This window comes from Manis pentadactyla, chromosome 1, assembly GCF_030020395.1.
Source record: "Manis pentadactyla isolate mManPen7 chromosome 1, mManPen7.hap1, whole genome shotgun sequence".
NCBI lineage: Eukaryota > Metazoa > Chordata > Mammalia > Pholidota > Manidae > Manis > Manis pentadactyla.
In genome coordinates, this window is record NC_080019.1 from 102,936,739 (window position 1) to 102,951,576 (window position 14,838).

General features: G+C 41.8%; 1 protein-coding gene across 4 annotated transcripts in view; it reads right to left on the reverse strand.

The window, feature by feature from the left end:
* TNIK (TRAF2 and NCK interacting kinase) overlaps nucleotides 1-14,558 on the reverse strand; it is a 370,493-nt gene extending 355,935 nt beyond the window's left edge. For 3 of the 4 annotated variants that reach the window (XM_036930924.2, XM_036930923.2, XM_036930922.2), the window contains exon 1: nucleotides 14,109-14,558. In XM_036930924.2, coding sequence (XP_036786819.1) covers nucleotides 14,109-14,165 — 57 coding nt within the window. In that variant the 5' untranslated portion in view covers nucleotides 14,166-14,558. The remainder of the gene's footprint in view (nucleotides 1-14,108) is intronic. The other variant, XM_036930925.2, reaches the window with a different exon arrangement.
* Nucleotides 14,559-14,838: the final 280 nt, after the last annotated feature.

Sequence of the window (14,838 nt, forward strand, 5' to 3'; positions counted from 1 at the left end):
AAATAGATAGGAGGATAAATAAAACATAGGTCTTACTTGCTGAGATTACAGTGAGGAGACACATTATCTGTTAACGATCGGGACTAAGAAGACTTCCAAGGTGGGGGCAATAATGTGCCTAACGGCACGGAGGTGACAGCATGAAACACTGAGGGAGCTGAAAGCAGTGTGGTCCAGTAAGGATGATCTTAGACAGGAATAATTACCCAGAGTCCTCCTTTCTCTAGAAAGGGAGAGAAGTTATCGCAGCCACCTTATCTTGAAGGAGATTGTTATGCTTACATTTATAAAATATGAGAAGCCCTTCAGACTAAGGGATGACATGAAGGTAAGTAGAAAGCAGAGGACAGGACCAGAGTCCCTAAGCCCTCATGGTGTTGAAGAGATGGCCTTCCTAGAAGCACCAGAATAACCTGACAGGGGAATTAGCCCTCTGGTGCACGGAGCAGGTCCAACTGTGAAGCAATGTCTCAGGTACATTATATTTTAACAGCTTTATTGAGGTGTAATTTACATGCCATATAATTCACTCATGTTACCACCATCCCATTTTAGAACATACTCCACCACCTCAGAAAGATCCCGCATGCCCTTTGTAATATCCCTGTGTTCAGCTCCAGCCCTAGAATCCACTTTCTCTTTCTATACATTTGCCTTTTCTGGACATGTCATATAAATAGAATCGTGCATGTGATCTTTTGTCATCTGGCTTCTCACACTTAGCATAACATCCATGTTGTAGCATGTATCAGTACTTCATTCCCTGTTATTGTCATACTTATATTTACAGTATTCCCTTTTTCCCCACCATATTTTCTTCACCTAATCATCAGTTTGTAGGCATGTGGCTTGTCTCCACTGTTGGGCTATTTTGAATAATGCTGCTAGGAACATTCATGTACCAGTTTTTGCCTGGACATATGTTTTCATTTCTCTTGGTAGCTATTCAGAAGTGGAGTTGCTGGGTCACATAGTAAATTTAACTTTTTCAGAAACAGCCACACTGTTCTGCAAAGTAGCTTAACCATTTTACACTCCCACCAGCAATGTATAAGAGTTTCAGTTTATCCACATCCTCAGGTATATTTTTAAATCCAGATTTACATTTATTATGGCATGAAGCACAGCCTAAAGGAAGTTTTAACTAACAGTTCTATGAACTGCAGAGTTCACACGGCCTCATAATTTATTCACATCCCAAATCTCACTAAAATTTAGAAAAAATATCAGGTGTTCATTTGAAAGATGTTTGAAATCATTTCGTATCAAAAGGCAATACCAAACAACCATGCAGGCCTAATGGTCATAGAAAATTTGACCAAAGTATTTGTCAAAGGGGAGTTATCAAAGAGCCAAGCATGGTGAATACGAATGTGCCTCGAACACTAAATAGTCTCCATGGGGACAAAAATCCTGATTGAGAATCCTACAAACCAGCAACAACTCACAGAAGGCAGCAGTCATCGCCAGAACACAGAAAGAAAGTCGAACTATTTCTTTAAATCTGATGCAACTTGTGTTGTGAAAGGTGATGAGCTACAAAGCAGAGACCCTGTTTCCAGAAGGAAAAGAAACAGACATGGTGGCCTCAAGGGGACAGCGAATAGTCACAGGAATGCCCCTGCTGCTATGAAAACTCTAGGTACCTTTTATAAACACACACACAAATTAGAGCGTGGCACCTGAGAACCGGCAAGAGCTTTGGTTCAGAGACCACAGAGGTACACCAAGCTCTCAAACACCTTCTCAGATGTCACCAATCTAGAAAACAAACCCCTTAACTGGGACTTGGATCACTGTATCTCTAACATTAAGTGTCACACATAGTTCACTGAATGTGTGCAATCTCTTCTCTTCACAAAGAGGCCTCCTCCTCCTCAGGAGGGACCCGCTTTGTTCCTAGCGGATGAAGACCTAGGAGGACCTATGCTAATTACTTGCTAGCACCTTTTGAGCACAATCAGTTATACATGGAGGTTTAGGTACCCAGCTGGTCAGGTTCCAGGAGATTTCCCCTGCTAATTTTCAGTCACTCAAGGAAAACAAAGGAGTAACAAAGACTGAATTACCATGATTTTAAAGACACACTGTTCTTACCCCCTTTGCCCCCACCAAAATGTGTAGACTTCTGCCTTTCACACTTTAACGGCTGTCCTTCTCCAAAAATAAAAACTGTTTTATATTCAAGAAATGATGACTACAATACCAGCACAAATTACATCTTTAAAATACTCACAGAGAGAACATACACATTGTTCAGACCAAAGAGTGTGTGCAACATTCCTTTCTGAAGTAGCGTCTGGGTACTAAGAGCATGGTAGTGCTTCTGTTTATTTGTTTGTATGGAAAGAAAACTGAGTTCTCTCTGGCTGGTGCTAGCTTCCAGTTGAAAGAAAACAGAAGAGGGGGTGGCCTTTTAGGAACAGCAAACACTTGGCTTTGACCTTCTCAACTTTCCTGAGTAAGCCACGAGCACCAGGAACACCCAGGCATCACTGCCACCGAGCCTCTGACTTTAAGGGGATCTTAGGAACTCACCTAGTGAAACGACAGCACTCCACAGCTCAAGGACCCTTCCAACCATGCAAATGGCTGCAAACAAGCAGTTTCAAATTCATAGTTTCCTTGAAGCCTGATACCACTGTTACCAGAAACAAAACTGCCCTGAACTTGTTCCCAGATAGAACTTCTTGAATGAAGTAATTAATTCACTGTACCATCTAGAGAGTAATTAACTTCTCTGATTAAAAGTTGTGCAATTCTGATACTCTAATGATATTAAGACCTCTTCTAAGATTGTTGGATTTGTCCCCTTAAGTGTCAATATTACAAAAACCTTAATCACCTTTAACCAGGTATTTTTTCATATCCAGTCTAAGGATGATTATCTAACCATCTCTTTAAAATAGATCTTCCAAGAGGGGTCTTTGAATTTGCCTTTTCAAAAGCATCTTGCCCAGCAGTGAGTACGAAATAGAATTTTAATACATGCTCATTATCAGGTTGTGTACAAAGTTGCCTTAATAACCATATTGTCATCAACCTTCCCCCAAATAAAAAGCCATGGGATAAGCACTGTGTTTAGCTAAAAACTGTAGATTAAATAAGACCATGGGACATCTTTGTGGCTAAGTAAGAGATGTTTATGGATTATTACAAGGAAATTGTGGGATTTCTCAGCAAGGAAATCTTTTAACTTACTATCTAGATTCCAAATGTCCATTCCATTTTCCAAGTCTCAAAAAAATCCAAAGACTTGAGGCTTCAAACAAAAGTAGGACTGAAAAAGTCTGTGAATATGGATTCTTTTTTCAGCTTCTAGGCAAATGTCAGCACCTCCTAGGGCTTTAAACTGAATCCCTACAGGTCCATAGGGAAAACAGAAAATTGGCACAAGAAGGATGAATTCTTTCTTGATCATGGGGGTGGGGCTTTTCTGTCCCCTGAATAAACTTGCTCACAAAAAAAAGAAAGAAAGCAATGCAAAGGACAATCCAGGATTATCTGTTGAAAGATAATATACAGTTTTTCTAGTTCAAGTCTCCCCTTCTTACAAACAATTCAAGTGTACATAATATTACAGTGACATTTTAAATTCCATAGTCCTAAATGTATGTGCCTTCCACAATTTGAAGCCATATGCCTTGTGAAAAGTTGCAGTTGCCTTATATAAATCAGTGTTTCCTAGTCTGCAACATTTTCAGGCATATTCAAATTTCTGTGGATAAATCCTGTGTTTTTTCAAAGCAACTTGTACTTGGTAAATCATTTTTTATGATTATTTCTTTAATATATATTTCTCCCATTCATTAGGCTCTAAGATTCACGAAGACAGCGTTCACACACATCCTCATTACTATCCTCAGCATCTAGCACAAAGCTAGGAACAAAACAGATGCTCAATAAATATTTGTTGAATGAATGAATAAACCAGCGTGAAAGAAACTAGAAAGAAGCCAGTGGTTATGAAACTCTAAAGTGCATCAGAATTACCTAGAGGGCTTCTGAATGCGCAGATTGCTGAGCCCCAAACCCAGAATTTCTGATTCAGTAGGTCAGAGAGGCAAGGATGTAAGAGATGATCACGAAGTGGCTGATCCAAGGACCTCATATTGAGAAGCACTCCTGAGGCAGTTAACCTGTCAATCAGCTCTTAGAATATCACAATACACAGGGTTACATATACAGGGAATCTAACAGCGGCAGAATACTCTAATACCTACTAGGTAATAAGCCATGCAGGTACTTGCTCCCAATACTTCTGAAATTGCCAAGACAAGACATATGTGCAAGGGGACAATACACAGACACATGTCCAAAACAGCAAGAAGTCATTAGTACAGTCGAACTAAAGACATTTCATTTCTCCAGTGTATTTCCTTATGATATATCCTACTGTGCAGTTTAATCTATCTTTCTCAGATAGAAATTACTAAAGCACAATGCATAGCCACTCTTCCTGGCATTACCCCCACTTCATTGCACTTACTACTGGGAGTTTCACCTGAGGCCAGGGCACAAAATGCAGTGAAGGAGCCCATTTTAAAGCATATTTATGTTGTTTATATTTTAGTGTCACTAAGGACCACAGCAATGATCAACATTCAGCCCTTAATGATCAGAAATCAAACAGAGGAATTGATAAGGTACAGTTATAATCTAAATCCACCAACAAGTTGAACAAAAGGCTGCACAATGACAATCTGATGGGACCCCAAGCTCTAACTCTCCGATCATGGCACAGGTTTTTTAAAACATAACTAGGTTTACTTTCAAATGCACACTTTTCTCATGACTATGTTCTGGATTTAAGTGCATTTATATCCAGATTATAATCAGAAAGGATATTCAATTAGATAATGTTTGCAAGTACTTTGAAGATATGAAGTGCTCTATAAATGCTAAATATTATTATTATATTTAAATACAGTTTGCAATTACCGCTTACAACCTATTCCACCCACCACACTGCTATAATTTGATGACAGGCAGCTAAAAAAAATACCTAGAAGTAGAAATGATGAAACAGTGTCCATGTGAAGCTCTGGATTTTTACCCTGGGCATAAATAATTTATAGTCATTTTAAATGGAGGGTTAGCTTGCAAAATCTAGTAAATCAAGGCAATTAACCTCCATAAGACTGACAACCACAAAGTTGTGCTGATTTTAATAGTTTCTTACTTATAAACCAGGTGGTAAGTAAATTGTGGTCCAAAACATAGGACTCTACTCTTCTGGCGGCCAGCTCCATCTTCTATTTTCTCCACTGTAATCTTAAAATATGTAAATCCATCTGAAAAAAAAGTGAAACTCAAGATTTTGATTTTAATAATTATCTGGCAGATGAAGGCTTGAGTAGGGCCCCTGCTATATCGTCCTGTGGCTCATCTTGCTATCTTCTGGGATAACCACATTAGTGGTCTCCAATTCTTTACAAATGGTAACCTTTGAGTCTGATTTCATGTCTTCCAAACACACCTATTGGATGACTAGAGAGCTGGAGAAAGGGACAGATGAAATGTAAGCATCCCTTATACACAATGTATGAGGAAATCACTGCTGATCCAAAATGGTTCATATTTTGTTTTCAGACTTTTAGGCAAGAAAAAGAACAATTAACATATTCTAACCTGGCCTTGGTTAATTATAAAACAAAATCACAAGGAAGACATAACTTGGAAATGACACCTGAAACACCTCTATGTTTATCAAAGAGCTCTTGTGCCCAAATGAAAGGTTTCTGGGAAACCTACAGATCCCAGGGAGATAATACATCAGATACTCCTGGCATCACAACAAGGTCTGTAAGTCAAATAAAAGGCATGTGGGTCACTATAGGCACTGGTTTTGGGGCAGATCGTTTGTAGGCTCAGCCATTTTGTAGCTCTATGAGTATTGGTAAATTAATTGATTCTTCTAAGCCTCATGTGTTCATTCAAAAACGATAAACAAAACAAAACAAAACAAAATAATAAACACCTACCTCACAGGAAATTGGGAGGCAATCTGACAATGTCAAGAGCCTTAGAGATCATTCATACACTTCTACTGTAAAAGACACTTTTAAGATACAGAAACTTAACTTCTAAGTTAAGGAAACACAGATGTATACAGAGACTTATGTATAAGGGTGTTTATCAAAGTACAACTTACACGAGTTGAGAGATGGGAAATAACCAAAAGCTTCATCAATAGGAATTGGTTAAATATGAGACATCCCCACAATAAAATGCTAAGCAATCATTAAAAGCATATGATTAGAAATTTGAACAGTACTGAATATTAAAGAAATTTAAAATCACATACTAATTTTTTGGCATGTGGTAATATAATTTTTGAGTGTTATCTTTTAGAGATACATATTAAAATATTTATAAGTTTTGAAATAATATAATGCTTCAAAATAATTTGGGGGAGGAGATGGATGGGGTGTAGATAAAGCAAGATTGGGCAAAAGTGGATAATTGCTAAACTGAAGGCTCATTATACTATTCTAACAGTTTTAACAATAAACTAACAGTTTTACTTAGATTTAATTCATACTCCATAAAACCCACACTTTTGAAGTGTAATTTTTAGTATAGTTGAGACACCATAACCACTATCTAACTTTGGGACATTAGCATTCACTCCTCATGCCCCTTCCTTTCCAGCAACCACTATCTACTTTCCATCTCTATGGATTTGCCTATTCTGGAGATTTCCGAATAGGAATCATATGTCACCTTTGTGTCTGGCTTCTTTCACTTAGTATAATGTTCATCCTTCTCATAGAGCATATCAGCATGTCATTTTATTGACAAATAATATTCTATTGTATGGATATATTTTATTTAATTTATTCTTCATCAATTGATGGACATTTGGGTTGATTCCACCTTTTGGCTATTAAGAATAAAGCTACTATAAACAGTAGTAAATACATTTTTGTGTGGATATGTTTTCAGTTCTCTTAGGTACATACCTAGGAGTGGAATTGATGGATAACATGGTGACTTCATGTTTAACATTTTGAGGAACTGTCAACCAGTTTTCCAAAGTGGCTGTACCATTTCACATTCCCATCATTAATGTGTGAGCATTCCAATATTCTTTTTACTTTTACATTGTTTAAAATCCCCCGTGGTAAAGAATTTTAAAAATTATGCCATAGGAAAAAATTAATAGCATGCAAAAGGGCTGATTATTAAGTGTAAAAAACAAGTTGCAGATTATATATACAATATGATCTTCATTTTCTTAAAGCTATTCATTTAGCTATGCATTGAAAAATCTACTAAGCCATATACACAAACATGTACATGGGTATCACTGGAAATCATGAATTCTTTTTGCTTTTTCTCCATTTTCCAAACTTTCTGCAATGACCACGTATTACTTTTGTAATAAGAACTAAGAATAAAAAGAAGCTTTCCTTCAGTTAAACACATTTTTAACAATTCAGCAGTCTTTGCTTCCATTTACAGTCTACATTTCGTACGCCCTGGGGCCCCATCCTGGTGAGGATTCCTAAGAAAATCAAATATTTGCATTGCTCTCATGAAAGCTTACTGACTAGTAGTGGATATATAATCCAAGACATAAAGGTCTGAGTGTTCTAAAGAGGTGTGAGGTCAGTTCTGAAAATATTTACAAGTCGGAAGGGTAACTTCCAAGAGAAATTAGGAACAATTTTGTGGAAAAGGTGGCATTTGAATGTTTAGTGCTGGGTTGTAGGTACAGAAGTGAGAATAAGGTAGGGCATCCCAGGGGAAAAGGAAGTTGTTTCCAGAGGCAGAAGGGCAGGAATAAGGCAGGGTCATTTCAGCTGCTGCATGTGGTGGCGAGGCCCCGCTGGATTCCAGCTGGTCTTGACACTATGCTGAAGAATCTAGTCATTGGTCCGCAGACTGTGAAGAGTCAGGGAAGGCGATGAAAGGAAATACCCGGACTGAAACTGCTTTAGGAAAATGAACATGGCTGCAGTATTCAAAGGAGACTAGTCAGAAGGCTGCTGGTAGAGACACAGGAGGCAAATCTTGTCCCAAATGCTGTCCAGGGAAGAGGAACTACAGCGGCTGTAGGGAGGAATGATGCCCAGGGACCCGGGCAATAAATATTAAGGAAGGATTTTTAAGATTAGGGTGAAATAAAATGTGTTTGGAGAATTTCAAGACACCCCCTTGAGACAACTAAAGACAGTCTGGGCATGTAAAAAGCAGAGAATCATCTTTCTCTAGGGGGAAATACGCTTCCAACCAGAATGGAAGAAATTGCAAGCTGAATTCATCCAACGTTTTCTATTTAAGTCCTCCTTTCTCTCCACTAGGAACCTTATATTTATATGTGCAGAATACAATTTCATTCAAAAATTATCACCCAAAATCTCAGTCATATATAAAGTAGTCACAGGAATGAAAGTTGAGCATAGAGAACATAGTCAAGGTTCTATAACAGATATGTTGACAGACAGTAACCACTTGGGGTGAGCATTTAATAATGTAGATTACCATCCAATCACTATGTTGTGTACTTGAATATAATACTGTATATCAACTATATTTTGATGAAAAAAAATTACCCAGATTTGCTTGGAATTCTCGGTACATTGTTAATCTGAGGCCCTGTTCTCAGAGAGCTACTTTCCACACAGAAATGGGAAAACCAATGTCACGAAAGCATCTTTCAGACACGGGTTATCTAATTCTATCAGAAAGAGACCCAGAGACGGGTTGTGCTCGGCTGGGTATGTATGGCAGCCATGAATCAATCACAGGACCCCCTACCACTGAAAGAAGGAATGGTGTAAAACAAGAAGGGCCCACAAGATTAATTCCAGGGCAGTGAAACAAAAAGAAGAAAAGGCCAACTGGCAAGACTCAAAACTTACAAGATGTCAAAGAACTTTACAGATTGGTGGTGGGGGAAGGGGTCCTTGAAGGAAAAGTGTTGGGTACTCTTTCATCGACAAACTACTCCACAACTTCCTACATAGATAATTATGCAAACAGCAAACCATGACTTTTACTAGCCTTTGTACTAAGATTACTCCAGTTAATAATGAATACTGAAAATGATTTTGCATACTTCTATGATGTTCTGATAACTACCATTACAGCCTACTTTATTAGGAGGCAATGTCATAGCAAAGAAAACACCTGTTTAATATCTCTCTAAACAACAAATGTAACTAATTTAAAAAACTGCTATGCTATTATCACTTCAAGATACTGCTATCAATTCATTCACCTTTACTAAACTCTCACTTAAGACCAATTTAATTACGCACTCTGGCGTAATGTATTAATAATGTTTCGAGATTTCTTTAAGCCCATGAGACCTCTGACCAGAAGGTTTTAAATACTACATTAGTAGTGTACCATTTCAGACACCCTCCCCTTCCCCGCCCCTCAACAAACTTTGAAAAAGAATGGGCATAACAAATGTATTTTTATTTGAACAATGGTTAATCCGTAAAGAAAACAAAATGTTTTTTAAAAAAAGAAAAATACAGTTTTAATGAATAATGCTGATACTTGATACTGGTTTAGAAACATGTTAATCTCCAAAAAGCTTCTGAACTAAGCTCACTTCATGTGTAATGAATGCTGACACTGGGTCAAGGTCAACCCAGGCTATCAAAGAAACATACAAGATCATACTGGCACAAAAAAAGGAAAAGGTACTATTAAAAAGATGCAGGGCTTCTGACATAGTTTTGGGACAAACAGTTTTGATTAGGTCCAATCATTGGGATCAAACATTAGTGGGATCAAGTTTCCCATAAAATTCTATTTAATCATGGAATGATTATAGCATATTTGCATAGAGCTTTACAGTTTTCAAAGTATTGCCGTAAATGTTTTGATTTTTGAAACCAACATATGAGGAAGGCAAGGAGTCGTGATCATTCCCATTTTTAAGTTAACCACAGTTAAGTGACTTACCCAGAGTCACAGAGAACCCAGTGTGCAAGTCCACCCCATTCACTCACTTGCTCATTCATGCATTTGTTCATTTACTCAACTAACTGGGGCTGTGGACTCAAAGATGAACAAGACTTAAGCCTCTGGCCTCAGGAGCCCACAGTTCAGTGAGTGGACAGAAAGAAATCCCCACACCATTTACAACACAAGCATGGAAAGTGTAGCAGGAAGGAGGCCCACAGTCTTCCAGATGAGGTCAATTAATAAATCTAGATTTTGATAGAAAAAGAAATAACTATGCCCAGAGGACAGTGAGGGGTGGAGGAAAGACAAGCAGAGGTCATCTGATTCTGTTCAAATAGAAAAGTGTGTGGGAGTCCTGGCAGAAACCTTAGAGTATGAAGTCAGTAACAGCCGTCTTGGCCTTGAATGCCTTACTTACTCAGTGGGCCAAGTTAAGGACAGCCAGCGTGCTCAGATTCAGATACACACTAATCTCCAAAAAGCTTTCTGGGCCCATCTCACCTCCTATGTAATAAAGTATACTGGTGGCAAATTTCATTTCTTTTAATACTGTGATGTCTTGAAGGAAGGATGACTCAAGCCCTGGGTTTGAACGAGTAGATTGTTTTTTGTAGCCTATGTATGTATACACACATTTCATACACCCACATGGATAGTTGACATATTCATAATACTATATATATATATATATACGTATCCACACAGACTATACAAAACATACATAGAACTCCACAAACCTCACAGACATCTGTATAATATGTCTATCTAGACTGGCCCCCATGGGACATGTTCAGATGGAAATGGCTTAGGGAGACAGGTTCCGTGCAAGACAACTTGATTCAGTCATTTGTCTGCAGAGGAGCAACTGAAGAAGCATTGGGCAAGATAAATTTCAAAGGTACCTTGAAGCTCCATGGTTTTATGTATTATGTGCTAAGCTGCGTGAAGCAGTTTCTCTATTCTCAATAAATAAAATTCCATGACCCTGGTGATATAATTCCTCTCCACCATGTTTTGTGCTCAGGCAGAAAATGTATTATTGATTTCTGATTCAACCTCAGACAATGTGACTTACAGAAAAGAGCATTGAATGAGGGAGGAGTCAGGAAACCCAGATTCTCTCTTCAAACCACCCTTCTCACCTCCCCCACCCGATCCCCAGGAAGGAGGGGCTATGTGACCTTAGGCAATAGAGCTCACCTCTCTCTGGGCTAGGGCTTCCCAGGTATTAAAAGAAAGGAGTGGCTAAGGCTCTTACAGCTCTAAATCTATGAAGTCATCCGCCTCCCCCAAGACTTAATTTTCTCCGGAATTCTAAAAATCAGGACTAATAAAACTGGTTTCAGATCATCTCTTCTCTAACCAAAGAAGATTCTGTTGTATCTTATTTTTTAAAACTATCAAATCTTGCATAATTTAAATGGTCAGTGCTGTCACTGGTTCCTCGGGTTTAAATTATGCATCGTTGCTCTTTGGGTAAAATTTAGACCGGGTCCAGTCTGGGATCACTGGCTGAGAACAATAAGCCCCCAAAGTGAGAAGGATAAAGGCCTCTCCACACAGAAACTGCTTTTAATGCACTGAGCACAGGATTTACAAAAAGAGCATTTACTGTTTACATTAAAGGGCCACGGAAACAGCACGGGACTGGTAAGGCTGCCGCACATTCTCCTAGATGCCACTGACCTTGGCTGCACTTCAGGGCTCGGGCATTCCCTGGAGGTTCTCAGCAGGCAGGCTTTCCTGAGGGCTTAGGAACAAATAAGACCGCTCGTCTAGATGTGCCCACCTCCCCTAATTTGGGAGTACACCTAGAGAGATGATCTGCCCTCTGGTTTGCGGAGATCTGTGTGGCCTTCGGACTGAACTCCCCTCCTGCACACCTCACACACCTCAAGACTGGGCACAGACCCCAACCCTCAGAGATGCAACTGTCTCCACATCGCATTTAAGTCACGAGTAGCAGTTCCCCAACCCTTGGGCTAGCTGTAGCCCTCCCTCTTTCCACACCTCCTACCAGCACATAAAGAGAGGCAAAGCACTAAGCCCAGGCCACAAAGAGCAATTTCAGTGAATCCTGCAAAGATATCTTTACAAAATGCGATCTCAGGAGTGCAGGTCTCTCGTGTGTGAATCATACTCCAGGCCGGCCACTGAGCCCTGGCGGTTGCTCACAAGCCTGCAGGCAGGCTCTGTGCTCGGCATCTCATAAAACCTTTCCCAGGCAAGAGCCCATGAGGGATACCTCCAACCAAGGCCAACTTAAAATTACATCAGACACTTTCCAACAGAGAAGAGATGCTAAGATTCTGGTTCAGGAAAAATCACAAGCCTTGCCCATTGTTCAGACCCCTTCCCCACAGCCTTCCTTTAGTCACCTTCCCCGAACCTCAAGCCTGGGCATCCATCCACCTGATTAACCCACTGGCAGCAACTCCCAGTACAGAAAGTAGGGCAAATGAGCACACACTCTATAAAGCAGAAAGCCACAGATTTGGCCAAAGCACCCACCCTGTTACCAGTTCCCACCCCCAGATGGCCAGGGGGCAGCACATTCTGAATGTGGCACGTCTGCACCAGGGAATAGACAGCTCTCTGTAATAACGCATGAATGAGCTTTTGCTGCCCAACTATTAAAAAAAAAAATTTCGAATGGCATTTCTGCTCAAACCCTTGACTGCTTTGCAGAAATCTCACTACTTGGATAGAATGATTAAGAAGTAGAGGAGTTAAAAAAAAAATGGGGAAGATAAGGAGAATGGATTAATGAGACTAAAGAAGTACCACTTTGACCATAAAGGTAGCTCTCTAAAATAACCGTGAAGGAGTCAATGTTCGAAGTAGTGAAGATCCAGGTATATATTCCCAAGATTTAGCACCAGTCTAACAATGTATTCCTCAGGAGGGCGTGTAAACTTCCGAGCTTCACCCTTCTTGTGTGTCTTCGTGTAGAGAGCCAGCATCAATTCACCCTCACCAACCCTCCAAGCCTCAAGAATATGCAGCTGCTTTTTTTCGGGGGGGGGGGGGGCGTCAGGAAAGAAAGAAGCAGTTCTTAAACTGGTGTTAAATCCTTCTCAGACCCCCGCTGCTGCCCCCCTCCACCCCTCAACCCCTTCCCGGCAGGCAACATCTAATTAAAATGGCAAGAAAGCACTGCCCCCTTCCCCGAAGGAGAGTGTTGGGATTGAGGGGTGGGGGTGGGGATGGGGGTTGGGGAGGCGTCGAGGCTGCACTGGGATTCCTGGTATTCTGATCTCAAAACAACAGCAAAATGGATTCTATAGCAGTGATGTCTTAGTAATACAATGAAACGGCGTCTGAAGCAATTCACGTGAAGGTAAACGCAAACCACTGGGGCTGAGGGGAGGTAGGTGCTCCACAAAGGACTGGCCACAGACACAGAGAACACACACACACTCCCGGGAGTTCCGGTCTGATTGGGGAAAAGCAGAGAACGCATCCCTTTCACCTGCTTAAGTTCAGCCATAAGACTGAAATGTCACAGCCACAAAGTCAGAAAGCACAGGCTGGGGCTGAGTTAAAACCATAAATAAAGGTGAGTGGCAGACTGGTATTTAAGAGAGCGCGGAGAGGGAGTCGGCACGCGGAAGGCAGAAAAGGGGCTAGGGGAGGCAGCTGCCATCCACCAGACCAGCAGAGCAATAGCTGTTCCTTGGAGCGGCAGGTTCGGCTTCGTAGGGACAACCAAGCTCACAATGTCATCTTGCAGGTATCTGGATAACGCGAGGGGCCACTGCCTTTATTCATGCTGCTATTCTTTTTGCAGAAAGGGGCCGTGGGGTCTCTCGCGCCCTGGTACGAGACGACTGCCCGGGGCTTGCACGCACACACACACACACACACACACACACACACACACACACACACACACACACACGAACCTTTCATTTAATGCTCTCACACAGGTCTAAGATAAAACAGGCACGAGTCCCACTCGCTCTCCTGGGCGACTCGGCCACAACCAAAGGAGGGCACGTACCGCACAGGCTCAGCCGAGAGCACCTTAGCAGCCCCAAATCACCAAGAGAAGCCAGGTTCCCTCCGCGTCGCATTCCCCCGCCTCTGCCCACCAGCCCCAGCCCCAGTACATGCACCGAGCCCACTCACCCTAACCTGAACCACTGGAAAGAAATCACAAAACACGTTCTACTCACCCTCAGAGCCGAGAGATCGATTTCATCCAGGCTGCGAGCCGGGGAGTCGCTCGCCATGTCTACTTCTTCGCCGGAGAAATGGACCAAAATCACCCCAAAGCTTCTCCCTGGGAAATTCCACCTTGGTCTACTTCACTCGCGTCCTCATGCGGGTGTCGCGCCAGAGGCCCCGGGCCCAGCCTCCCCCGCCCACCCCGGCCCCACAGCACCGGATCCTGATCCTCCGCGCGTCGGTCCGCGGGGTCCGCGAGCCCAACCTGAGCGGATCTCCAAGCCCAGAGCCGAGGTGCGTGTGGGCTGCGCGCCCGGATCGGCTAAGGGCGCTGGGGCTGCGTGGGTGTATTTAAATGGGACATGCTTCTTTGCTTGTGCGTGGATGGCGGCTGCATTGGCTGTTATAATGAGACACATCAACTCCTCCACTCTGCTGGGGGGATGGGGGTGGAGAGCCACACAGAACTGTCTATCACCGCTTCCTGGGAGGAGTAAAGGGGGGAGGAGGTGGAGGGGGCGTGGACTCCGGCAGGGGAGAGGCCGCGCTTCCTGACCGGGTCCCTCTGCACCGGCGTGAGTGGGGGAGGGGTGCGCACCCTTTCCGCCCAGGCTTTTTGCGGATAATTCTGGCTGGATCTGAAGAGCTGTTCGTAACTCTGCCGTGCTTGTCGTAGGGGCAAAGGGACTTTATTTGTGTGTGTCCAATTCTTGCGCTGCAACAAAATGGCCCTTCAAT